General features: G+C 40.3%; 1 protein-coding gene across 1 annotated transcript in view; it reads right to left on the bottom strand.

Moving 5' to 3' along the window:
* LOC135491407 (uncharacterized) overlaps window positions 1-24,982 on the bottom strand; it is a 49,831-nt gene extending 24,849 nt beyond the window's left edge. The window contains exon 1 of the mRNA XM_064777259.1: window positions 24,691-24,982. Coding sequence (XP_064633329.1) covers window positions 24,691-24,748 — 58 coding nt within the window. The 5' untranslated portion in view covers window positions 24,749-24,982. The remainder of the gene's footprint in view (window positions 1-24,690) is intronic.
* Window positions 24,983-27,646: the final 2,664 nt, after the last annotated feature.

The following is a 27,646-nucleotide window of genomic DNA, read 5'->3' as shown; positions in this document are numbered from 1 at the left end:
TCATGGCGCCATACCTGAATGGATGGCGGGACGGGATCGGCCTTATCACGAGGAACACTCCCGGCAGCGGGGTCGGTGTAACGCATATACTGTTCCCCATACATTTTAGTCCCGTAACAATAGACGTATCTAACCGAGATCACTAAAATAGGACAGTTTGTTTACAGTATGTACGGTGGCATGGTGAAAGGACGACCACGCCCATCGCATGATCGGACAGAGCAGTTCGTTGGTTAAAGCCAGCCCAACTTTAAAGTGGAAGTGAGAGAGATTCCCAAAGGATAAATGAATTTAGAAATAGTCTATTTTGCATCAGATTTCGGTGTTATAATGAATTTATTTCCGTCCTCTGATTCAACGTGTGAGAATTCTCGAGACAAGGTAACACTGTTACCAGTTTATCATCGCACACCTTCGGGCAACATCAGAAACAACCAAACAAGTTGATGAAAGGTGTCTCTATCGCCAGACATCTTCAACAACCTCACCCACGGGCACAAGTGCCGATACCTTCCATAGATATGTAAAGCGAATGCGTTCAAATACGCCGACGGGTCGAGATTGGCATCGGAACAGAAATATCAACGTCGTCGAGAAAAGAATCCTGAGTTTTTCTCTGTATCAGATTACGTGATTTGTGCGCGCCATCTTGATTTTATCTTGCGGTTCCTCTCGATGCGATGGGAATCGTGGTCTTTCCATCAACCGGATGGAAGATTCTGTAAACGCCGCCAACATATCGCTCCAAGCTTTTTTACAGCTTTGTGAAAAAAAGCTGTTGACGTTTTCGGCACAGACTGAATGCTTTATTTGGCCGAATTTCAGCCACCTGGCGCCTCCGTAGAAAAAAATTAAACTTTTCCAAGAGTTACTTGTTCCACATTCGAATATTCATATCGGTGATATTTGAGTTTTTCTTAATTTTTTACAAGATTTCTTGCATCTGTTGTGGCATCAAACCGCCAGTGAATGTTTCCTTTAGTTTAGTTTTAAGGATTTCATACTGAACTAGTTGCATTGGTTACTTTATCAAACACCGCAAGGGGGAGCTGAAATGCATGCCCAGGCCGAAACAATCGAGGCGTCAGCTTTTGGGCGAAATGACAGATCCACCCGAGTGGTGCTTGGACTGAGAGACAACCAATACCGATATTAAGATATCACCTTCTGTCTTGAATTTCCCACGTAACAAAAAGTTGTCTGAATCATAGAAATGATTTTTTTAAATAAAAATAAAAATGAAAATACTTGAGGGAACACCAAACATTGTAAACGTTACAAAAAAATGCTTTCGAAGCGTGTTTGCATTCTTGGCAAAGTGTAACAGGTCCTGGCTTTGAAACTGATAAGCTACCCTTAGAAAACTGTAACATTACCATTGTCAGAATTTGACTTTTTTATCTGTCAATCATGTTCGGTCATTGTAGTTCTCAACGATGAAATCGTAGTTCTCAACTGTAAGTAGTACACATTACTCAGATCTGGAAGGTGTCTAAAGATCTTACAGTTTGTAAGTGATGATATGAGGTCTTTGACTTGTATCAAATTACGCGAAGTAACAAAGACGTGTTATGATCAATTTGTCGTGCACTTAACGACATCATAGACAAAATCACCCAGAGGGCGATCCCAGGCTGTTTTCTCATCCTCCCCTCCCCGCCTACTAGGGCCAACCGTGTGTCATCCCCGCCAATACACCTCTGACCGGGAGACACCAGCGCCCGCTTTGTAAAAAGCCGAACTGCGGGTTCTTGGGACAATATCCCTTGCCTGAGCACTCACGGCCTTATCACTACGATCTCTTGGTGACAATACGCTATAGAACCTAAAACTTCCTGGGGCGTCCCGTAAAAGAAACGTTATCAGGGGACCATCTTTCCACACAGTGAAAGCACACTGAACAAGTGAATGTTTGGTATTTGATGGGTAGCCTGTCTTCCCCGGGTCACCGCGGGTTTTGGTCATTTCACAATCGTATCTGAAGAAAGATCGTTCCGCTTCTCCCAATTTAAGCAGACAATTTATTGTGGAATTTTTCGACTGCGGCGATGATTGTGTCACGCACGGCTTCGAGAGATCTTCTGCCAGATTGTGTCGTCTGCTTATGACCAATGTCGTCTGCTTATAACCAATGTCGTTACTCCTGTTGACTGGTGGTTTTTATGGTTCGGGGAATGTACAGATGGTGATGATACCCGTATGATGAAGGCCATTGTCTCTCATCATAATTGCCTTTGATCGGCCCGGTCTTGTGTAATACTAGTCGGAGCCGCTTCTGGCAAATGAAGGCTGGCAGTGGAGGGGATCTACTGACATGAGGGTATAGGGTTCCCCTATGCAGTGCATTGGACATGTTCTCGTCATGTCCTGTATGGAAACAAGAAAATGCATGAAGGATTTTAAGGTTTGACCACAGGCACACCCATTCAGGCCAGAGCTTGAAACCTCAAAATGAGATGTACATTTGAAACATGGGAGGCTGCATGGAAAACAAAGAACAGATCTGGATTAAGAGCAGATCCCAGCTAATGATATTGGAGCGGGTAACGGCGTAAAAACAAGTAAAATGTATTGAGCTATTACAGATACTTTGCCCTTGATACATTAAATTTTTCTAAATAAAAGTGTTCAGCTTGGCGATTTTTACCACTTATATCAAGAATTTATAAAGACTAGTCTTTATAAATTCTTGCTTATATGTATGCAGTTAGACTATACACGAAACAACGTCTAATGTAAACAGGGAATCTATACTGAAATTGCAAAAAATAGCCAAAAGTGTTTAACATTGTCTCACATTATGTTTGTCCTTTGATCGCCCCGATCATGTGTAATGCATAATTGAGTGTAAGATAAAGATGGGTTCAGACCCGCAACTGCCTGAAGGGATCCAATATCGGGTTATCAAACTGTGCAATCTTAGAAATAAAGGTTTGTGAGCTTTTGAAAAATCTTTAGAGGCCATTGTCTTTAGAGATTTTTCGACCAATACACATAAGCACGTAGAGGCTTTTCAGTAAAACGACTCTAAAATTTCTAATGGATCTAGACCAGGGCTCAACATCACTCGACACTTCGGCGCAGCAAATCCAGAAGAATCAACTTGATCATCCTTAATTAGCATGAATTTGTTAACCATGGCAGAAACAACTTTACTTTGGCGCCTGATGAGAGTACCCCGGCTCCCACGAACCCCAGACTGAAGTATCAATCATATATGGTGAAGTCGGGTGGATTATAAGGCTGTGCGGGCTGCTGTCACGTCGACACCCCGTCGATCAACGGGTCAAAGTGCATTTCATTTGCCATTGCGTACAACTTGAGTGATGTTCAACGAAAAACTTTGTCACACAAGACTATCGGCGACGAAGCTTATAAAGAAAACAAGTTGCGGAGTGTTCTCGTCCGGCGATCATTCAGCTTCTGGCAACGACTTAAGTTAAGCATGAGCAATTCTTTCACGTTTTTCTTCATTGACTGAATTAAATCTTATTGCCATTACCAGGCTGCAAAGCCAAAGGGATACAAGTACACATGCACACTCACTGAATGCTGAGATGCACAGTTAAACACTCTCAGTAGGCTATTGCTTACCACGGCAAGGCTAAAACGCTACAACAACCAAAACTACATAGGATTGCCTTATATATTTTTGACACTTTCGACAAATACTCAAGGAAATATCTGAAAACTGTGTACCATTAACCTGGATTACTGCCAGAAGATGCTCAAGTAGTTGCTCAAGCAACTTAGACACTGTATCTAAAATGTCGGGTTAGAAGTTCCGTCCAACAATTATTGGAAATTAAGAAGAAGGAATGCGTGACACCAAGAATAAAGACTAAGAATATTCTTGCTGGAACCGATTTTGTTAGTATTAGGTATTCGGATTTTCGTCCCGTATTTGTTCAGTATATCATCATCCAACAAGTAAATATGCAAGTTACAAAAATGTATCTTTTCTCCTCCAAAATGGAATGGCAATTGTTCGTCAAATGATCAAATGACTTCATTCGGCGATTTTGAAGAGTGCCCAACATAAACAAACGTGACACTCTGTACACAGCCTTTTGACCGAGATCTGAAATCATCGAAGTAAAAATCGTTACGCGGAACGAACTAAATGAGAGACATCATTGACATATATTCTACTTGAGGCATCTTTGCATCATGAAAAGTCGGATACATTTCGGCTTGAGTTCACTTCATTCGATATCAACCAAAGGCTGCAATGAACTGTTGCATAATTCTCAATGTAAACGCATCTTGAAACATCTTGTCTTGTGAGTCAATACGGACCTGTTGCTGCTCACGAGTTTGTTGCGCATATTTTATAGGGAAAGCAAACATTTAACACGTTTAAAGCAGCAGTTTGCGATATCACAAAAAGTTTGTTTTCGAGCAAGAATGGAAAAGTGTTTTGTAGGTTGCTCCGTCAGTGAACAGAACAGCAAAGCACAGAAATTCGTAGTTTCTGCCCGCCATCTTTTTCAAGCAACATTTTAAATTCCTGTCGATGGCAAATCAGAACACGTCAATCCTGCTTCACCGCTGCAGTCTTCAGAATTAGGACCAACCATTCTCGTCTAATATTTCAAACTGTTTATTTACAACATGGACATATTGACATTCTCATGTATTTCAAGAAAACCCAACAAGTAGGTTGAATCATCTTGACCCTCAAGCCTTGGATCAATAAGAGTATAAGTTTTCTTATTGATATCTACTTGAATGAACGAACCTAATGGGGCAGACATCTTCAAGTACGTTTATAAGAAAGACTAAAGGATGAGGCGTCATCCATCTCCGTCCATCCGTTTCACCAAGCTTGACTGAAACACGTGTATGTGTATGGTGATGTAACCGATTCTATGCACATTTGGTTTCGACGAGCTTCCCTGGTATCTATCTCGAGATATTCTCGATTTTTTCCCATCCTCATTTTGATAGAATGGCTTGAACATTTTAATAGAAAACATCGCTGTGTATACATGTCGGAATGGTCAACGTGGAGTTTCTGGACTATTTCTAGTTATCAAAACCGGTATTCGAATAACTTTGCCAATGGTATATTCATTCACTAACTACAGGGTAATTATGTGTCTTTTTATTTGGGGCGCTGATTACGTGTCACGAAAAACATGTCCTACTTTCGATTCTTGATAATTACCTTGCTTTTTATTGCAATTTAATCAAATGTTCAGGTTATGTAAAAGAGACACAATAAAAATTAAGGAATCGATTTTCAATTTTCATTCCGTAACACCCAGAAGTTACTGCAGACTTTGAGATACTTTACAAAATCACCTGAAGAACTGTCAACTAGAGATTCAATTCGAGTCTTTACTCGTGATGGAAAGTCCAGTTCAATGGAAGGAACATGTCTTCGGACAGCGTAGCCTCTTAACTTGATCCACACTGTTGACACTATCTGAAAGTGATCAATCTCAGAAAAAGTAAAAACGTTATACAACAAGCTTTTCTTGACACACAGTCATGGCAGTAACGGCACTCTGCTTTCGGCTCATTTTTCGGTTGGGGACACCCAACACTACCGAAGGGTTGAAGGTTAGGTCCACCTCAACTTGTTTGAAGAAAGAAAGCTATGTAGAAATGGCGCTGTGCATTGATATAGCACAATTTGCCCAACTTGAGTTGGAATAGAATGCAGTGTAGGATTTGATGTGGCCAAGGTACTAATTATCTTATTGTGTGTGCCCCCTGAACTGTCCACATGGACTCGACCATTTTGGGGGAGTGAGAGACCCATAAGGCACACGTTAGTACACTCTGCCTCGTATCACCAAGTCTTTATTTATGTGGTCCGATGTCCATAAGTATATTAGTTGGCTCATTCATGTTCGCATGTATTTGGGACAGCAAAAACGTATTACTTTAAACTTTGAAGTATACGTTTTCGGTGACAGTGACTATAAATGAATGACATACAAGCGTGTACTGTCCAAGTGTTTGTCAACAAAGACGGTTGCGGTGTATATGTTGGGTTTCGCAGACCGCTTGCCGTCATCAGTCGCAACCGGAAGTCGATTCCAACAAACACAGAAGGCACGTCCGTCAGCATTGGTTGATGAAACTGTTATTTGATTGGACAATGACGCAGCATCTGTACAACATGTTAAAAATATTTCTAGGGAGTGGAATAGTATAAAAATGTAACAGTAAAACTTCGTCCCATATTCGACTATGTTAATTATGAATTTGTACTTGGTCGAACTCTGTAACTTTGTTGGCAAGCATACACCTCTAATGTTGGGAAACTTCCTACTCAATCGACCACAAGTAATTTATACTCTTAAGTTAATTAGCAATTAGCGAATCAATGGTAGGTCACATATTACCAAGAAGGTACGAACGACAAATTGCCGTTTTAATATCAGTATTATACTGGATATGGCACAGATATTTTACCAATATACACCTTGTCTCTTTGAGTAATGACCAAGGTCGCTGTCGATATGGAAAATTAAATCATCGTTTGGGCCCGGGTATCAGAGAAGCGGTCCGACCTTATTCATACTCCCTGTCCAAAAATAGGGACACCAAAATTTCCATATTTGAAATCTTGAATATGAAACGACCAGTCCAGATGGAAGACAGTTTTTAGTATCCATGATTATATCGTCTCATAAAGTGATCTTAGAAATCAAAAAAATCTCACGAGTTTCTAAAAAAAGTCTTGTCTTCAATTCATGCCTCTCTTTCGGTGATGAAAGTCATCGACATTCCTGAACGGTTTTAACTTCTAAAATACCTTCCATCAACATCTATGACTCAACCCATCACATCACCTTCACGAGGTTTGACAGGATTGAAATTGCAAGTTTGAAAGCGCTCATTCTGCGGGCCATTCTGCCAATTCATGCAGTTCCACTGAAGCAATGTCGTCTGCCTTTAAGGGATGAGTTAAATGACAACAACACTGACAACTCTTGACTTCTCCTTGAAGTACCACTCATAAACGGATGAGTGAATTAACCAACAAAATCACCGCTGCTCATAAAGTTCAAAATTTCCATTCAGGAAATAAAATGGCGGAGTCACGGCTGGGTGAGTCTAAAACGTGACATCAAAAAGAGAATTCACCGGGTAATGGATGTAAGATAATACGACTAAGGAGAGTGTGTGTAAAATGTGATTTGTATTAGAGATGACATTGCCACATTGGACTGTGAAAGAGGATCTGTAAAAATTACCCTGACCTAAATTCTCAGGCCCTTGAGGGGCGTGTCGCTAAAGAAAGTTGAATGGTTTACCTTTAAGGTGTAATTACAGGCCCGGGGGGACTGCTTCTCAACAATATCGGCGCACTGGGAGTGGGGTTAAATGTGCATTCTGTGAGCCAACAGACCCGATAAAAGCTAAATCAACCATGTTCCATGCGTTGTGAAAATGTACACTGTGGTATAGCCGAACACCAATGCATTCTTCAGTGCACTGATCCACCTTACGCGAACAGCACGTTGTTCGAACGTCAAAAAATTTCACGACATGTGGAAAAATGTATTCGACTCCCAATATTTTGCTTCGTTCTTGTTTTTGATAAATGATGAGACATGTTTACGATGTTTCTGTCAATATCTTTTCCAAAAAAGACAACAGTATAATTTCAATCATCGATTACCTTCGATAACTCAAAAGAATGTAACTGTTATAATCAGTACCTTCCCTTTATACATCCTTTGGAAGATGAGAGGTGAAGCCATGATTAGATGTTTGTGACAGAATTAGTAATGACCTTTTGCAAGTTCACCAGGATCAAAAACAAACGGGAGTAACCGGCGGCAGAAAATTAATAGTTGGAAGTCCGAGAAAAACTTTATGATAATATCATTAATTTTAGTAAACAGTGCGTATATTGATGTCATTACACTCAAAGAAACAAAGGATTTTGAGCTTTGAAAAACCTAACACAAATATGCACCAAGTAGAGGTTTTCCATCCTTTGAGGGTTTTTTCTGAATCTCAAAGACCATTATAGCTGGGTTTTTGATTTTACCGTAAAAACTCTTTGTGTGGGCAAAGAATCCTGTTAAGGTTGAGAGTGTATATATGTAATAATATGTAGTTTTTCATTTCTTATTTAACAGTCTGAATGTTCACCAGTTTGAAATGATCACTTATCATTTCCGCTGAATATATATGAATCTCAAAGACCATTATAGCTGGGTTTTTGATTTTACCGTAAAAACACTTTGTGTGGGCAGAAAATCCTGTTAAGGTTGAGAGTGTATATATGTAATAATACGTAGTTTTTCATTTCTTATTTAACAGTCTGAATGTTCACCAGTTTGAAATGATCACTTATCATTTCCGCTGAATATATATCTAGTTCCAAAGCTTAGAATTTCTGGGATTTTTTCACCATGAGTCCAAGTAACGAAGGTTTCCTTTCTTCTAAGAGTGGGTTTGGCCATTTCACATAGTATGGGGTACATGAACTTCATAGACCTAGACCTACTTAGTGCTAAAAAATCGGGCATTTTCCAGAAGGTAGACCATTTAATGAGTGATCGTATGCCTTCAAGGCTGACAATTATTCAAAGTAAAGCTTAAAGATTTGATCTATGTTGTAAATGATGAAGAAAAAAAACAGGGTTACGTGAAAAGGCACCAGTAAGGAATAATATGACTACCGTGGTTGTATTTCTCCAGTGTGTGTATAAAGGTACATTTTTATCTTCTTGCATGATATCTTGTCGAAAAGCACTTGGAAGTTAAACAGGCGCGAAGGCTCAGATGGTTTTATGGGTTTTAGATAGCCGACATGTTTATAGTTATGGTTAAATGATAGACACACTGTTGGTAAGCTAGGTAAACACGGTGATGTTAAGGGCTGTTGAAGCGAAGTCTAAGAATGCTACAAGTCAAATCTAATTTATCGAACATTGGCCAGGAGGCAGACGATTCCCTATTTTTTTGATAGAATTCTTTTTCTCTAGACCACACTGTCTGAAGAATATTAGGGTTCGTTGTCAAAGCTGAGCCGCAAAAACGATAATTTTTGAATTGAGAGCGGCCCATGGAGAGACATAACACATCATCCTTATCATTGCTGTGTTGCAAGGAAAGGGCTTCCCTGGTGTTTAAGTGTAAAATCTTTTGTCCCAAGTAGGGCTGAAAGGGTGGATGTCGTCCTGGGTGCCGACAAATGGTCACGTGTCACGATAACCATCATTTTGCAAGATGGCGACCGTCCCTGTTTCCAACCACGCTCTAAAAACCTTTCTTTCATCAATTCCATCTTATTCAAACGGGGTATTCGTCTCTAAGGGGAGAGCGATAAAGAACCTATAGGCCTAAACGCGTTTTTTCTGTTTATTTGTTCTTTTTATTTCGCGCACTGCTAATGCCGCAAGTACCACGGCGCGAGATAAAACGAGATTGCAAGAAACGTCCTCGTCCCTAAGATCCGTAAGCCAGGCAAAAAGAAGCTAGGTGCTGTTTGTCTAGTGTAATGGCACCCGGGGTGCTTATTGTCCAGTCGATCTCGAACCTGGGTACCATTTGTCGGCACCCAGGACGACATCCACCCTTTCAGCCCAAGTAGGACTTTCGAGGAAAATGTCAGGACCATGATGCAGGGATAAGTTCACTTAACGTAGTATCCGTGTATGATAAGTCATGGAGTATGTTTCTACACCAGACAGACCGCAATAGTACTGAATCAATTAATACTTTTACAAGCAGAAAAAATAAACAGAATTTCCCAGTTACAGCCGGTCATTAATTTCAAGCAGAAGTTCGATATCCTCTCAAATTATCAAATCTAACAAAAGCCTTCTTGAACGTATCAGTAAAGCAGTGTGGTGGCGAAGCTTCAAGTAAATAAACGCTGCGCTTTATCCCGAGTTTCAGTGAGAATGATTACTGGATGATGTCTGTAATTGAACAATTCAGCGTAAAAGTTAAGTTTTCACTAAAAAAACACTAACGTACGACAGGCCTACATGTACATTGCTAGTAGTGCTAGAGAAATAAAAAAATAGACAATTCTTGATATAAAAAATAAACTGCAAATACATTGTATATGATACCATTACATCTTGCCGTCAAGCATGGTATTGCACCATTGCTATTGGATGTATGTAATGGTCAAGTTGTTGGGAAGCGCTTTGGGGTATCCAGACCGTTGTAAAGTGAAAGAGACAACTCTGTTGCATTATAGATTAACACAACTCGTAAAATGGTGTGCCATCTTTACCTACTCACGAACCAGAAATGTATGGGTCGTTGCAGTTCATATCAAATACGATTAGTAGAGCCTGTCCTCACGTTTTTCACCAGCATGGCACACCTTAGCGCAAGATGTTACCTTAACATGTTAAAGATTGAAGAGTGATTGATTTTCAAGCCGGGACCTGCCGGATAACCTTTTGAAAAAGGTAGGTATTAGTTACCTCCGCCAATTGGTTAAGAAAACATGTCTGAAGTAAGACATCATGATGTGTAGGATCTATGGTGTGAACAAGGTGTATACAGCAATGAGTGGAGAAGTAGCGCCTTCCTCTTGTTTGTAGTGGCTGAGCATGTTTTCAAAATGTCAAGCCACGTTGTTCTTGTCAGAAGTCTACTGGAACAGGTTATTTCCTCGTGTCCAACCCAAGTTCTTCGTGTCAGAAGTGTGGCGGAACATTTCAATTCCTCCTGTTCAAGCCGAGTTCCTCTTGGTGAAGTCCTGGGGAACAAGTTAATTCCCCATGTCCAACCCAAGTTCTTCGTGTCAGAAGTGTGGCGGAACATTTCAATTCCTCCTGTTCAAGCCGAGTTCCTCTTGGTGAAGTCCTGGGGAACAAGTTAATTCCCCATGTCCAACCCAAGTTCTTCGTGTCAGAAGTGTGGCGGAACATTTCAATTCCTCCTGTTCAAGCCGAGTTCCTCTTGGTGAAGTCCTGGGGAACAAGTTAATTCCTCGTGTCCAACCCAAGTTCTTCGTGTCAGAAGTGTGGCGGAACATTTCAATTCCTCCTGTTCAAGCCGAGTTCCTCTTGGTGAAGTCCTGGGGAACAAGTTAATTCCCCATGTCCAAGCCAAGTTCTTCTTGTCAGAAGTGTGGTTGACCATGTTAATTCCCCATGTCCAAGCCAAGTTCTTCGTATCAGAAGTGTGGCGGAACATTTCAATTCCTCCTGTTCAAGCCAAGTTCCTCTTGGTAAAGTCCTTAGGAACAAGTTTATACCTTCTGTTCAAGCCAAGTTCTTCTTGTCAGAAGTGTGGAGTAACATGTTAATTCCCCATGTCCAACCCAAGTTCTTCGCGTCAGGAGTGTGGCGGAACATTTCAATTCCTCCTGTTCAAGCCAAGTTCCTCTTGGTAAAGTCCTTAGGAACAAGTTTATACCTTCTGTTCAAGCCAAGTTCTTCTTGTCAGAAGTGTGGAGTAACATGTTAATTCCCTATGTTCAAGCCAAGTTCTTCGTGTCAGAAGTGTGGCGGAACATTTCAATTCCTCCTGTTCAAGCCAAGTTCCTCTTGGTAAAGTCCTTGGGAACAAGTTTATACCTTCTGTTCAAGCCAAGTTCTTCTTGTCAGAAGTGTGGAGTAACATGTTAATTCCCCATGTCCAAGTCAAGTTCTTCGTGTCAGAAGTGTGGCGGAACATTTCAATTCCTCCTGTTCAGCCAAGTTCCTCTTGGTAAAGTCCTTAGGAACAAGTTTATACCTTCTGTTCAAGCCAAGTTCTTCTTGTCAGAAGTGTGGAGGAACATGTTAATTCCCCATGTTCAAGCCAAGTTCTTCGTGTCAGAAGTGTGGAGTAACATGTTAATTCCCCATGTCCAACCCAAGTTCTTCGCGTCAGGAGTGTGGCGGAACATTTCAATTCCTCCTGTTCAAGCCAAGTTCCTCTTGGTAAAGTCCTTGGGAACAAGTTAATTCCCCATGTCCAAGCCAAGTTCTTCTTGTCAGAAGTGTGGAGGAACATGTTAATTCCCCATGTCCAAGCCAAGTTATGCTTGTCAGAAGTGTGGAGGAACATGTTAATTCCCCATGTCCAAGCCAAGTTCTTCTTGTCAGAAGTGTGGAGGAACATGTTAATTCCCCATGTTCAAACCAAGTTCTTCTTGTCAGAAGTGTGGAGGAACATGTTAATTCCCCATGTCCAAGCCAAGTTCTTCTTGTCAGAAGCGTGGAGGAACATGTTAATTTATCATGTTCAAGCCTATAGCTCTTTGATCCTGAGTGTGGTAGGGCATGGTTGCATACCCACACATTTCGAGGGTAGAGCCCTTCCATGATATGGCTAGATGCTCAACGCTTTTTTTTGCACTCTCATAAACCGTTTAATTTGAGGAGCACTGGTAATACGATATAACTTGATGATTGCTATTTTTCTCTCCCGCGTTAGAGTTCTTGAGGTGGTTTCCGGTCCACCAAAAAAAATTCGAGGCACTTTCAAAAGACACAACGCCCAATTGTTCGAGCAGACCACCGCCTTGTCATGAGAGAGTGCTAATTATATAAGACGAAAGGCAATGAAATATTAAAAATTGTGAAGATAATTACTAAGTGCTCATAAAGGCGATGGGAATAAAAAAATAAAGAAGACGTCTCATCATTGTTGCCAATTGCTTCATGAGCAGCGGGTGACCAAAAACGCGTCTGACCCACAGGACATATACATGTACCAGGTGGTGAACTGTGATGACGACATAACCAGATATTGAATGCCGCTCCGAATAACCCCATTAAAGCAACGACCGCTGAAAACATGGTTTGAAGTCACGTGACGTGACGTCATCACCCGTCCTCCTCTTGGACTTGTCATGTTACCATCTGAAGAATCATATATCGGAGTTCATGTCAGATCATTTCACAGAGAGAATCTGATCCTCCGCACTATAATTTCCGTCACTGCAATTAATGAGAGGAATAGAGTAATATAGAATGATTTCCCTTTGTTCTTTGATCCTTGTCGTCGTGTAAGCTTCTTGATGAGATCACGGGATTTGAAACCAAGCAAGATCGAATTGACTGTAAAACAGTACGCTTGCCTGCACATCGATGCACAGTTGATTTTCATAGACTTAGCATGGAATGGATCAAGATTTTCCATGTAATAGCACGAGATAGTGCACTAAGTTCACTTGGATTACGCCTAATGAATAATCTCTAATAATACTAAGAACGATGATTATGTCTTTTTCGTTTTTCAGCTCTATCAATCTTTCTTCTTTGATGAAAAATGTGTTACTTGAAGGCCATTTTTGTAGACAGTACCGTATACACTAAGTAGTCCTGGCCTATGAAGCTTATACATTCCTCCATAAACCCCAATACGCGCTCTTGGTAACTGCATGAACGTTGGGAATGTGGTTTCTGACAATCTTCAACAATCTTCAAGTTGATTAAATCACAGATATTTTAAGGGCATTTTATAAATGCATGGAATAGGTTAAGTACTTAAACATATAATTATTCCTTCCACCCTTGTCACCCAGCAAATTGCTCGTCAGAGAATCATTAACTTGTCATTGGCATGATTCAGTCAAAGGGTTCCTAATGGACGGAATGGGTTAAGGACCTGTGCAGGAGGACTTGTTGACGATTTTTACCCAGCAGGGGTCGGTGATCACACAGATCGGTAGATCACAGTTAGGGTAATCATGATGACCATTTTGTGGCGTGGGGTATTCAGGGCGAAACTATAGGTATCCCGTCGTCAAGAGGGTCTAATCCATTTAAGGCATTCCTTGCGGTGAGGGATGATTAAAGGACTGATAATGGTAAATACCTTTATTGTCCAGCCCCTTTAACACCATGGAGTAACAGGATGTGCTGCTATGGTTTCAATGCAACAGTTGGGCGAAAATTGGTGACCACCTTCTATGGAAGATTTTAGCGTAACTAAAGGGACATATTGAGTTTGAACGGAAGTCACTTGCAAATTATGGTCTGATGATAAGGCGAACTGGCTCTTTCGACCCCTTTTACACGACGGGGTATCATTATATTGACGTACCATTCAAATGAAGCCACAATAGCACCTCGCTGGTTCCTCGGCCAGGGGTACCAGTTGGTTTTGCTGACTTCGAATCCTTTCAAAATCAGATAAAGGACCAACAATTGCTAACGCTTGTTGTCCACCACTGTGTACCATATGGGGCCAGATGAAAACTCGCTGGATAGATCGTGTCGTTTTGCTGACTTGTCGTTGGCAACAGGAGAAGAATGATAAATTTATAGCATAAGCATCAGACCAACAGTAGCGAGTTACAATTGGACGACAACACCAACGGTATTGTGTTGCAATGGACGATCAAAACCAAGAATGGCGAGTAGCATTGGTCGACCAAACCAGTTTGCATTGGACGAGAATTCGAAACCTTATCCTATCCACAAGTCCTATCCAAAGGGAAAATCAATTAGAGTATTACTGTCACTCTGTACAGTAACGAATTTGAACCATAATTATTGGACTTAACTTACATATCATTGACTGAAAATGAAAATTTGACGAGTGGATTGCACCAGTCCAACTGGATCCAACCTATCAGCGAAGAGGAGTTCAGTCAACAGCTAGAGGTTCGTACTCACAATGACTTGTGGTTCAGCCAAGATTCTAAGTACCATTAGATAGCGAAAACCGCTCTCAAGTCAGACTTCATCCGTCGACCTCATGATATAATGCATTATTGTAACCATAACATTTGCTTGTTTGAATCATCCCGTCCATGTTTGGGCGAGGTATTTCACCACAGATATCAATATAAGTACATGTACTGATGAAGACGACTGTCGGGTAACCCTGTTTAGCCCTATTCCTCTGCTTTCTTTATACCAATGATCCACCCCTTCAGATTGAAGTAGTCTTGTTCACAATCGACTGGTAATGTTGACATCTCCTCAACATCGACTTTGACTTTTATTCTTCAAGTCTGCTTTCACTTCTCAAGTGTTGTGACGGACATGACGGAGTCGTTAATTCATGTACACTTAACTTTATCCGTGGAGCTTCAACCGTGCAAAATCATGTATAAATATGTTTTTAAGCTGAAGGGTCTCGGCGCCAATGACCTTAAGGTTTTTCCACTGGTTGCCCCTCCCCTGATTCAACAAATTAAGCTCATTGTTGACTCAAAAGTCAATGTCGAGTTATTTATTTAAACATTCTGTGGCTTTAACTCATAATCCTCCTCCTGTAATACCGTGTAACCCTTGGACAGATTTCGTCCGTCCTGGCCCCCTCAAGGTAGGACTTAAACAGGAATAACCCGCCTGATTTAATCTGACCATAATAGCGTCATTTTCCAAGATTGAATTCGAGATAAAATTGTTGCAATGTCTTGTTAGAGTTTTTGGCTAAAAAGTCCTCATAGCCTACAGCTATATTGGCCTCGTGAATAATCTGGGGTGATAGGCGTACATCTGTGTGCGTCCATAACCATTGTAACCCAATGTATTCACAGGTATAATGTTACAGGTACTCTCCACGACAGAACCGACTCAAACCTATCTTTATCATCATCTCAGAAATCTTACGAATAAGAAAACGGTAGAGTGCGTCCGCGGATGAGAATCTTTTGTAAATAATCGCTGCCTCCTGTCAATGGTTTGAATTTCGTCTGAAACTTAATTCTCTTTGGCGAAATCTCAAATATTTCCTGGTATTTGCAGCTGGGGTGACAGCACTCAATGGCGTCTTGTCTATTTGGCATTTGGTTCAACATTGTCGAGAAGTCCTGCACCATTTTGGCCTGAAACCGCACCCGTACTGGAAAATGTTTAGTTCAAATGCCCAGTGTGCAGTAAAATCACGATTCAGTGCCGTCAAACTCACCCTGGCACCAGTGGTTTTCAATATATGTACTCCGCATCTTTTGTATATGACGTAGGAGTATCAAAAACCTGAATCTCGGGATGCATGAAACTTGGCGAAACTTCATTCACATGATCATGTGAACAATATGTAAGGTTTCATGTACACATCGTTTTACTTCACTGTCCATTTTAGGGAATTACTTGGAGACAGAGGACAAAATATGCTGCATCCAATTGTAACTTATAATTTGTAAGTTATATATTTGTAATCCATGCACGTCATGTTCGCACATTTCAATGACGCCAAACGCCACTAGAGAGCCTCCTTCAGAATCGTAGTCATTCAGGTCATGCAGCAACTCAAGTTCAGATGAATACCATCTTCAAAACTTGAACGATCTTGACTTCTAGAGTGGTGTATCCAACCATTGAGGACGACGCCCACTTTCGCAAAGAATCTCACCCCAGGAGGACAGAACGTTACCCGAGTGCGTGCAATGTTGTGGATAAGGGTATCGTTGGGGACGAGGATGCTCTCCAGCCACACCAGGAGGGTTCGGGCGACAATGCGGGTTGAAAATAATGAAAAAGAAATGTCAAAATGCTTGAAGTGGGATGGATTTCGTTGTGTTTATTGTGCGTTGTATGACTATATGGAACACATATGAAGAATTTTCGGTAGAATGCCGCGTACATTTTCGTGTTTACACAGTAAAAATGGTAATTACATGATTTAGGACATGACTTTCAATGAATTATAAGTATTTGCATTGTGTTGAGATCCATCAACGATATGTGTGCTGTTATATGTTTTGATGCGATATTGGTCGAGTTGATAAACGATGTAAATGCAATCGTGATGTAAAAAAATGAGTTGGCGGTTTTTGAAGATCGATGATGATAATGATGATGATGACTCTGGCAAGAGGATTATGGGTTTCGAAATATGATAAGTGGTGTGTCATCACTAGAATAAAAGGAAATGATGGCCCGATTCGCTGACAGAATCATATGTAATTGAACCTTAACCGACGCTTTACCAATCGCAGCAAATCTGGCGTGTCAAAAATGTGTGTGTTTTAGGATCAATGAAGGAAGTCTGAGACAGATATTATTGAGCAAGAGAGTACCTACAAAAAGCAGGTAGCTTCAGTTAAAATACTGTTAACTCAGCCGTGTCAGCTACCATAATGAACACCTCTGATGTATCTCTTCCGTGATTCCCTAAATCAAAAACTCCAACGCTTTGTTTTGCGATAAAATGTCGCTCCTTGAAGTTTTAAAATGATGAATGTTACACCTACGTACAAGTCACCGACAGGCATGAGGCCTGTTTGTGAATTTCATTGTCAACAATTGTGCGAAACTTCAAGCGGCATTTCAAAACACACCACTGAATCTGTGCATTTCTACACTTCGATACGTGAGCATGAACGTTTGCGTTACATCTTCAGTTAAACGCTGAAAGCTGCAAAATGTTTCAAAGCTTTGCGATGAATGTACAAGGATATATTGTATATACAGCACTTTCCGTCACTTCTTACATTAGGATACTAACAGAGATACAAATAGAGAGATAAGGGTTACTTAAGAAACCGTACTAAAATCATAAAGACGCCTCATCGTAGCCCCATGAAATGAAGTAGACTCGTCGTGGTATGGAATTTTTCAAAGTCTCATATTTTAACTTGATACAGAATGGCGCCATTTAGCTTGATGTTTGCAATAGTGTAATGAAATATGATGGTGTTATTGTAACTTGTATGGCCTGCACACGCTCCGGTGACATGAAGCTTCAAGTACCTGATTGCCTGCATCAACTCGAGCAGACGATAATGCAGGTTTGGAAAAAGTGTGGCGAGAATTCAAGCCGAATATCAGGAAATACCACAGCTTTACATACTTTATCGGCCTTATGTCAATGTGACCTGGTTTCTGGTTGGATTTAAACAAAACAAAAAACAAGATTTGTTTAGTTGCATCAAGAGCGTTCTCGTTGCAAATTAACGGCGGAAAAGTGTAGCGAAAAAAATGCTGACACGGCACTAATGGTATCAGAATGTCGACAGACAGCAGTTTTGTTCTATAACAGTGTGGAAACAGTTTCAGATGTATGCCCACAGCGCTCCCTGGCGGAACTATTAGTGGCCAAGTGCGGGATCCGCACGCCATTATCTAGAGACAACTCTCCACTTTCTAAGAAAACGCCTGTTATAAAAAGTCCTGGGTTCAAATAAAGATATCGGAATCTATCAATGAACAGTTCATTCATTTTGAAATGTACATATACTAAAATGTTTGTTTTTGTTCCTAATCTCTATTTGCCCTATCTCTATGCATACACGACCCTCTAATAAAATTCCTACGCATTTCTCGGGAATATTACATCAAATCCCCAAACCTGCAAATACTCATGTACCCGCAGCACCTGTCAATCAGAGATCAATTGGCATGATTAAATTACTAAACGATTCCTATCATTTATTATCAATTACTTGGCTTAATTAGAAGTAATGACATCTATCTGAAATGTACATGAGTAGCTGATACATGTATTTCACCAAAATGCACTGCAATATGCACTACTGTTCAATGACAATGTAGCTTTTGGTCTACTCCCAATCAATTTGATCGTTCAAATAACCCTTGCTAAACTGCGGTCAAAGCCCACAAAAGGTCAACGCCGTGTCCAGATTGGCAATTTGTGAAATAAGTCATTATCCTGATGGAGTGTTGATCATAGACTATAAATGATACTTGTACAGACAGATCGGTTTGACGATGGGCTTCCGGAAGCGTTAAATGACCCGCAGAATGGTCTCAAGGCCATGGGTTCGACTCCCGGTCGGATCACAACTCCATGCTACATGAATGAACAAGTTTTCTCCAACCAACAGCGTTTGTTTCTCCGAGGTCTCCTGTTTCTTCCAACATGACATTACAACAGTAAATCGTTTGACTGAACTCCCGAGTCGATATTATGGTTCCCTGTACAGTCTTTTTCTACTTTTCACCTGCAAGCACCGAGAATGGTGACTGGCATCTCAGTGTGAATTGTGCTCTGTGGCGCGCCCCGCCCCCGTGAAGCGTGCCTTCTAAAGTAGACCGTCTGCAGACAGTTATGAAGTATTTGATTAGCCCAGCCTGTCAACGGACGCTACATAACCACCACCAGTTTATCATGAGTACATAGATCATGGCTAATGACAGCCCAACCATGGTCTGTCTGTCTGCCCGCTGTAACGGCATTTGAACTGGCAGAAATATGTATGTTTAATAGGAAAATTATCAATGGCATACCAATAACTGCCAGTGTGAGTCAATACAGGCCTGGGGCCTGGTATTTTAAAAATAATTCAAGTAAACTATTGCAGTATTATCATAAATACATGGGGGCACTAACTTCATGCACTTATATTTTAGAGCTTTGGCTTTCTGCTGACTCCATAGCAATTGACGTTTGAACCTAAGGAAGAAATACTACCTATTCTATCTGGCTGAGACCCTACCCAGTCTTAATTGTCATGATCAAAGGACACAAGTGCCGTCTACCCCTCCTAAATTACCCCTCAAGGAATAGCATGGCGATTTTCTCATGTTTATCAACAATTCAGCTCAACTTTCGTATTACGATCAATGTCAGCTTTCTGTTTGACCTGCGCCAAAGAGGCAAATCAATGAAATTGACAGACAAAGGTTAAAGCTGGGGCGTACATTGCTGAAGAAAATATTGTGATTTTCTTATCAGTTCATATATAATTGAGTCTGTATGATTAGTATGTCATTTGGCCCTTGGGTTCTCTGATGCCATTTGATCGTTTAAATAGCAGTTTGTATAAACAAAACACAAATAAACAAAAACATATCGGATGCTCGTTAGAATGTTCGAGACGACTGCTTTGAAACCGACGAGATTGACTGTGTCAATCTTCGAATAGGATGGCATTCGTCGAGATGCAAGAACAGTCTTGTCAATACTGTATGCAGAGGGGATACAATTAAGATCAGGGCTATTGGGGCTGCAGTGTAAGGGTGTATAGGATTTCTTCTAAGCGTCCCGATAACTTCAAAGTAAGCTTACATGTATGAATATACCAATGACAAATTGACATCAGTATATGTGCCGGGGGTTATCATTAGCCAGTCTTATGGATCGAAAAACACTTGAGAAAGTTGAATGCACAGAAGCCGCCAAAAAGAGAGGTCATGGGGCTACTTTCGATAAAGTTGTTTAACGTTTCATTCATTAAATGCATGTTGTTGAAAATGTGTCTTAACCTGTATATTGTAAATGATATGCAACACTCTTGAATGTCTCACTAAAACATTGTATTCTATATATGCAGTAAACCTCTCTACTAAAGACACACTCGGGACTGACAAATGCTGTCCTTAATACTGAGAGGTGTCCTGATTGGCGAGGTCAAATTGAATGGAAACAACCAATTTGTGGCCAAAACTAGTGTCCTTAATAGAGAGGTGTCCGCTTAGGGAGGTTCCACTATACTCCGCTCGCCAGAATAATAATATGTTGTAAGTATCATGACTTGTTTTGGGTCATATAGGCAGCGGTCGATCGAGCGATAAGTTACTCGGGACAGGGTCATGCGTTAAGTCCCAATCGAAATTCAATTTGAAAGCTTATCAGCTGTGTTGGCGTCGTATTGGCGGACTCTAATTGTATATAAACTACGTGTGTGTATGTTTGATAGTGTATTTTATTCGCTAATGCATTATTGATATTATGACCATGATATAATGACAATAGTCAACAATTATTTTAATCTCATGCCACTATGATAGTGTCCCATAAATCATCTTGGAATTGCGCTTATCAGAATATTTTATGTAAGATTTTCGGATTTTAACCCACTCTTTTCGATACCACACCGATAAATGTAGGGACACAATTTTTTTATATTAAAAAGTAATGAAAATTTATTTCAATTTTTTAAAATTTCTGTGATCTTATTCGCTCTCCGTTACTGTGCACTCACCGGCTCTTCTTTAAGACTTTCCGTCTTATTTGCCAATCAAAAGCCCTCAATCATGCTTCACCTCGGGACTGTACAGTCAATGGTCCAATCACAAGGGAGTATTATCGTAAGAAGATGCCTGTTGAGTCTAGTGAACCACTGTCCTGTGATTATCGGCCCTCTCGACACGCGAATGGCATGATTCAATTTAATAGTTAGGAAGATAATGTCCAGAGACAAATACTGCCCTAGTGACCCTTAGGTTGTTGAAACCACCCCCTGCGATCCTTGTCAGAAATGATATCAGCTGTCGCCGGAACATCTGGTGTCCTTGGGACACAGCCGTGGGTGGAATATATTACGACTTGATTCAACACCGCATGATCCTTTAAATCCCAACATAGATGACGGAAATCAGTTTCAAAATATGCAATACCCCAAAAAATGTATCAGGACAAAAATGTCATTTTGCTTTCTTCTTTTTAATTTTGAATATTGAAAACATTCTATTTTTCAAAAAATTTCTTTTTTTCACAAATGCGAATATGTCTGAGAAAAAATGTCTGCTACAAACAAGGTTTTTAGTTGTGAAGTACGGCGTTTTCGTCATCGCTGTCGGAAATCGAGCCACATATCTTGCGTACTCTTCAGGATGGTTTATGACATCTTTCAAGCACCTCTCACTTGGTTCTAGACTTCGCTCAACAATAGAATCAATATCTAAAATTGGCGTTGTTGTATTCTGGTTAAATAATATATCAACGTATTATTTGCAACTTGTCAAATTGTTACCAGAGCTGTCTGAAATGGGGAAACTTTTTTTATTCGTGCACCATTGTGGACGTTACACCAATATGAATTATTTATTTAGACTGAGAGTTGCAGCAGACCTAGTCGATGCAATTTTGCCGAATTTCATGGGATGGTAAAGTTTATTATGTTATGCATGGTTAGAGTACATGTACACCTGTAAAAGTGCAATGTCCTACATCATTTACACACTAATAATTGCCTTTGCGTCACGCGTTCTCTAACTTGCAAGTCTGTTTCCATGGCGCTATTGTTTTTCTACCTTCAGTACCAGTTACCAGCACATGTTCTGAAGCATCCTGAGATTTGTGTTTTTTTCTCTCCTTCGTCGTTGCAAAATATTGAAATATCGAGAGACGGGCTATATTGGAAACAAGCAGGATGGTTCTGAAGACGGCCATGACACTTTTTAGTGTTTGGAGGCAAGAAAGGCCGGGGAGCTGACTCAGTGAACCTGCACTATAGGGGTATTTAGGTGTCGCAACCTGAAGACCCAAACGACGATGGTTGTAATATAAAAGTACATTTTATTTTATTGACGACGATTTTGGAAGCTATCCCTGCCTGTTAAAGTGAGACCCCTATGCAGTCCATTTCGTCATTCCTGATCGTCTTTCCTTCTGTACCAAGCGACAGGACGAGGCCGGACCACTGCGTCCGGAGTGTAGTAAAAGTTCGAAAGTTCGATTAAAGCGAGTGTCACACCACAGACATTCGTATGCATCGTGTGAGTTGCGAAAACTGCCTCGAAATAAATGGTAATAGCACCTCCTGACAATGTTTAAAGTCCAACCTCCAAACAGTTGTTTGCCAAATAAAATGGGAATTTTTCGGAACTGATTGCTAAAAAAACTCTCAGTTTACTCGTTGAATTTGCCCACTTGAGATTAAAACTCATTCCAAAATTAAAATCGATGCCATGGCATAATTTCAATTATTAGAACGGCGCCGGAAATTTTTTCGTGTAAGTTGTTTTTTATACGATATTGCCACAAACAAAGGTAAAATGTGGCTAGCAATTAATATACATTTCAACGATGCGGCTGCGACACCGCTATATAGCGAATTACCGGGCATGCCATGCCGACTTATCGGCGGTGAATATCAGGATGGATATACGTACAACGACGGTGGATCGACATGCGGGCATGCCAATTTTCATCGCGCTGGCGTGGATAGTTATACGACGGCTATGATATTTCTAATTATTAACGGGCAACATGTAAACGATTTCTAGTGGGTTACATGTAAACAATGTACATACATTTGAACATGGCCGGGCTGTAAGAAGTGCCCTGAACGGAAATTATAGTGATATAAATATGGCGGTGTACAAATCAGATGAATATGTATCACTCTGGTACCTAGATTGGCTATAATTCACACATAGGTAATGTGATACTACTAACACCCAAGTTTTTACACCATCCGCATTGATTAGCTTATTCTGGTGAATCAAAGGAATTGCAAGAAATATTAGATTTTATGTGGTTTTTCGCCGCGAACACGCGAGCTGAGAGATTTCTTGTGATGAGATGATGTCATCGTGAAACAATACGCTGACATGACGAATCATTTAGTTATCTATACATGGGGATATGCTATGTCATGATGCCAAGCAAGGATTAATCCATCCTTGATGAAGCGAAGGCGTAATGCTAAGATTTTATCATGTATATACTTATTTGTTAATATAATAACTTATATATAATTCTCAACAAATAAACAGGCAAGAAAAAATAAAATCTTTTTAGGGAAATCGCTAGCACAGCTTCTTCTAGTTTGTCATTTAGGCGACCCCCATTAATATCCTGATGGGTAACTCCCTTTATCACCCTGACATCATTGGTAATTTCCTCATGGGAACCTGCTATCTTAATTCAATCCCCTGATATCATGGGCAACCAGTTGCAGATATATGTAGGCTATCTGATTTAGCCCAGATATCAATTGATAAACTGAAGTTGATTAACAATTCAACCTTCTTGACCTCGATGTGTAACTATTGATCTTAGATTCATTATAAAACGCTTAAAAACACATTAAAGTAAGTACTATATAGATGAGCGGAATCTATAAAGTTTGCTGTTGGCAAAATAACCATCCTGAGAGATTTTGGATACTATTTTGAATCCCGTAACAAATATACCATTTGAAGCACATGGGGTATAGGCCTACTATGGACTTCTCTGGGCTGTTCAAAAGAGGATGAAAGACACCCGCGAATGGGCATTTTCCTATCATCGTATTCGCTCTCGGTATATCATACACTCTTAAAAATAAACGTTCTTGAACCTCTGAAAAACCATTTAGGGTATATCAGCCAACACAAATATGCACCCCACAGAGGTTTTTCAGAGAATAGACCAACCCCTTAAGGTTTTTGAGTTTGTGAAAAAACCTCTATTTTCACCTGAAAAACAGCTACAATATTTTGATTTTCAGAGTGTAGCGTTTGATGTAGAAAGTGTGCGAGTCGGATGATAACCGCTACCGTATAGTTAATACCATACTATATGACCCGAAATTTTAACCTTTAACTTTGTATTTGTACAACAGAATATTGGATGACCATCATCTACCCGTATGACCGGTCGATGACAGTTGTAGTTTGTCATTGGACATCTGTGACAATTATTTCTGGTATCATATGGCTATATATATGTCTTCTTCTTATTGGCTGTTGCAAGTACATGTGTGGACTAATCTGGACTTGGTTTAGTGTTATCATAAAGGAATAAACACAAAGGTCTCGCTAAATTACGTTATTTTCTTAAGTTTTCTCAGACTGGCGTAAAGGATTTTCTAACATCTCTAGGCATCCTCGCCAAACACCATTTAAATTATGATGAACCCTTAGTAACGTTTTTCACGACAAATTTTCCCTAAATTGAAAAGAAAATGGTCAGAATGCTTAACTTGATATCAAGGTATTGATATTGAATTTCTTTGTAAGTTATTTGTATTCTTTAGCGTATAGGTTTTCTATAATGCTCACTTTTGACTCCAGTAAATTCGTCCCTTCGCTCTTACTAAACTGACACATCTGAATTGTGATGCCTGCAGCTTAATCTTAGACATCATTCGAAAAAAAAATACAAATAATTTTTCATGAGAACTTAACTTACCCGTCAGTATGAGAGGGATACAACCGTATATCCATTGAATCAACGACCTAAACTCCATATTGATATTGTTAGTTTAAGAGTCTAAACACATCATAAATCCTTTAATAAAACCGTACAGACGCATCCAGTTTGACTCAAAACTTGTTAAATCCCAGTGTTATGTGGTCACATCATAGTCTATGGCGTTGTCACATCTCAAAAACTCCTCGAAACACCTTTTAGCCAACTTTGGTGCGAATATCTGGTTGAAATATCAGGGCATGTTGTCGTCTGCGCTCTCACAGAACCAATGCTCTCGTTTCATTCAGAGAGAATACCAATAGCGAGCTCGAGCGCTCGGGGCCAGTCCATTATCAACAAAGGGGCGGGCGTGAATTAAACCTTAAACCACCAAATATTCTGTCCATGTTTCATGCAGTATCAAACAATGTCAAACATTCTATTAAGATATTAAATTTCGGGGCGATAAACTGCTGGAGTACACTGTCAAACTACGTCAGGTTTGATTCCAATATGACTTTTGTGCTGGGCCTTTGATATTTTCCATTCCGTTGACTGAAAGTCCTTGCTTGTCATTTTCAATCTGATTCAAGAGTATGAAACCAGACTTTGAAATACATAAATGTATATAATTGTATCGTGATGCCAAAAGTTCACTTTCAGTGAGACACTGAGGTATTTAGACAGAAATCTTCGTGTATATGATATTACTCAAAACTTGATATTCTCTTATTTTCCAACTTATGTAATGCGCTGAATACTTAGCATTTAGCAATGCTAGTCTGTTCTCTGATATTACAACAATACATGTTTACATGCCAGGTTTCATCACGCTGGCATGTTTAACAGGGAAGACAAAATAAGATGTTTGATGGTTCTCACAGTGCCGGGGATCAAAAGAGGTACTGCGAAAAACAACTCACAGCATCAACTTTATACCAAGCCGGGTAATTTGTGATTAATATGGCAGGACAACATAACCGATGTCTGATTGGTTGAGACGTCAAATGACGTCATCATGACGAAGTCATACTTTTACCGTTACGACTTTTTTGAAAGACTGCACAGTGTCGGCTTTACATGATCAATAATGACAGGACCTCAACCAATCCTAAATTCTGCTAAGAATTAAAAGGCCAGGCTATAAAAATGTTAGGTCAATGTATACATGCGGTAAACTGATAAACATCTCTGCACTTGTGTCCTATAGGCCTAAATACCCACTCGATGATTTCAAGTAACCCAAGAATGCCTTAATTTCGTTCCATTAGGGGCTTCAAGGAGCACGATCAGAAGTTAAGCATAAGACTTTAAGAGGTATATTTTGGATAATCCTCTCCTTAGTTAAAATAGTCCTAAACCTAAGTCACCTGCCAAAAGACCTGTCAGAGGATGAATAAGAGATTTCATGTTATCTTTCCAATCAAAATGACCCTTTGGTCAAACATGACTCCCACTGAAAAGTCCTAGAATTGCTGGACTGGCATGACTGGCAGGCCGCAGAGGAAATGGTACTATGCGAGACGACCTAGTCTGACCCGAACGTTGGATACTTTTGTAGCAGGTTTATGACAGGGACATCTCACCCATCTTACCCCGTGTCCCCTCTTACCCCAATTGTACCATGGCCTATACCCCAGTTCATAAACTCAGTTTTGGCCTGCAGTTTAGCCACCCTCCCGGTGTTGGTAAGACAACCAATACCTCCAGTTCCTTAAATGTACACTAAGTCAGTAGTTCTCTCTTGAAATGCATGTCTCTACAAGCTGACACTTCTCTGAAACAAGTAGAATACTGATATCAAAGGTGTAAGTCCACACAACCTGAGGTCGTGATTTCAAATATCATTCTGAACTTAAGGGCGTGAGTGATGGGAGGGGCATATGACAGACCCTAATATTCGAGGATGAAGAGGCCGGTATAGGCCAACAACATTTGGCGTGAAGACCAGATGGAGTCGACAAGGCCTGCGCTTACATTTTTATTTTCAGTACGAGTGTCTCTGGCAGCAGAGAAGAGACGGAAAAATGAAAATACATGTAACATATATGTTTGTCTTGGCCACCCACAAGATCAACAAAAAGTAGTATATTTTATGTCAAGGCGCATGGCCTATATCAGTATAATAGGCGAACTATTTTTATAAATACTTTTTCTGTTGACAAATCCATATTTTGGCTCCTCAAATCCTGAAATCTCAAATAAACGTCGTCTGCGGTCTTGAGGCGATTTTTCTTATTGTAAACGACCCCTAAAGTGATTACCTATTGAATTGAATATAAAGAATGTTCAACCCGGGGACCCGCGTTACTACTTGAGACGCCGCGCATGGCTAACCCTCTTTAGCCTGGACATGATATTAATGGTTAAAGTAAACATGTCAAGTACTCTGGCCTGGGATACTCTGACAACTCGGAACATCCTATCCCACTTACCCGCTGACTGATGACTTTTATTATACGAATATAAAAACGTATATAGTTTGCTTACAATGATTCTATTTCGACACGGATGTAGAGCTTGTATTCTCTAACATTCGATATGTATTGTATTCATGTACGAAATTAAAGTATCTGTCGTAGAATCTATGATATTCCAGATTATCACAAACCACATTTTACATCGTATCTCCCTTCATAGATTTCATGAAGGGTCACCTTAGATTCTATCATGGTCCACGGTAGAATTTTTATTTTACAGGTTCAGACGTAATTGCACTATCCAATGCAGAATCATCATCATCAGCTAATATTATACAACAATATCAGGAATATAATAAGGTGAAGCTTCATCGTTTTAAAATAGTGGTTAGAACTCAAGCTTCATCTCGAGGACGAGATTGGAACTGAAATTACAGCGCATAACCTACGCATCGGACTCGGACTGCACTCCGGACGCAGTGTACCGGCTTTGTTCCTCACCCACAAGGAGACCCAATTAGGATGACGCAATGGAC

The sequence above is a fragment of the Lineus longissimus genome, chromosome 7 (genome assembly GCF_910592395.1).
Source record: "Lineus longissimus chromosome 7, tnLinLong1.2, whole genome shotgun sequence".
Lineage (NCBI taxonomy): Eukaryota > Metazoa > Nemertea > Pilidiophora > Heteronemertea > Lineidae > Lineus > Lineus longissimus.
Note: the sequence above shows the minus strand (reverse complement) of the source record. Positions and strands in the feature narration are given on the sequence as shown.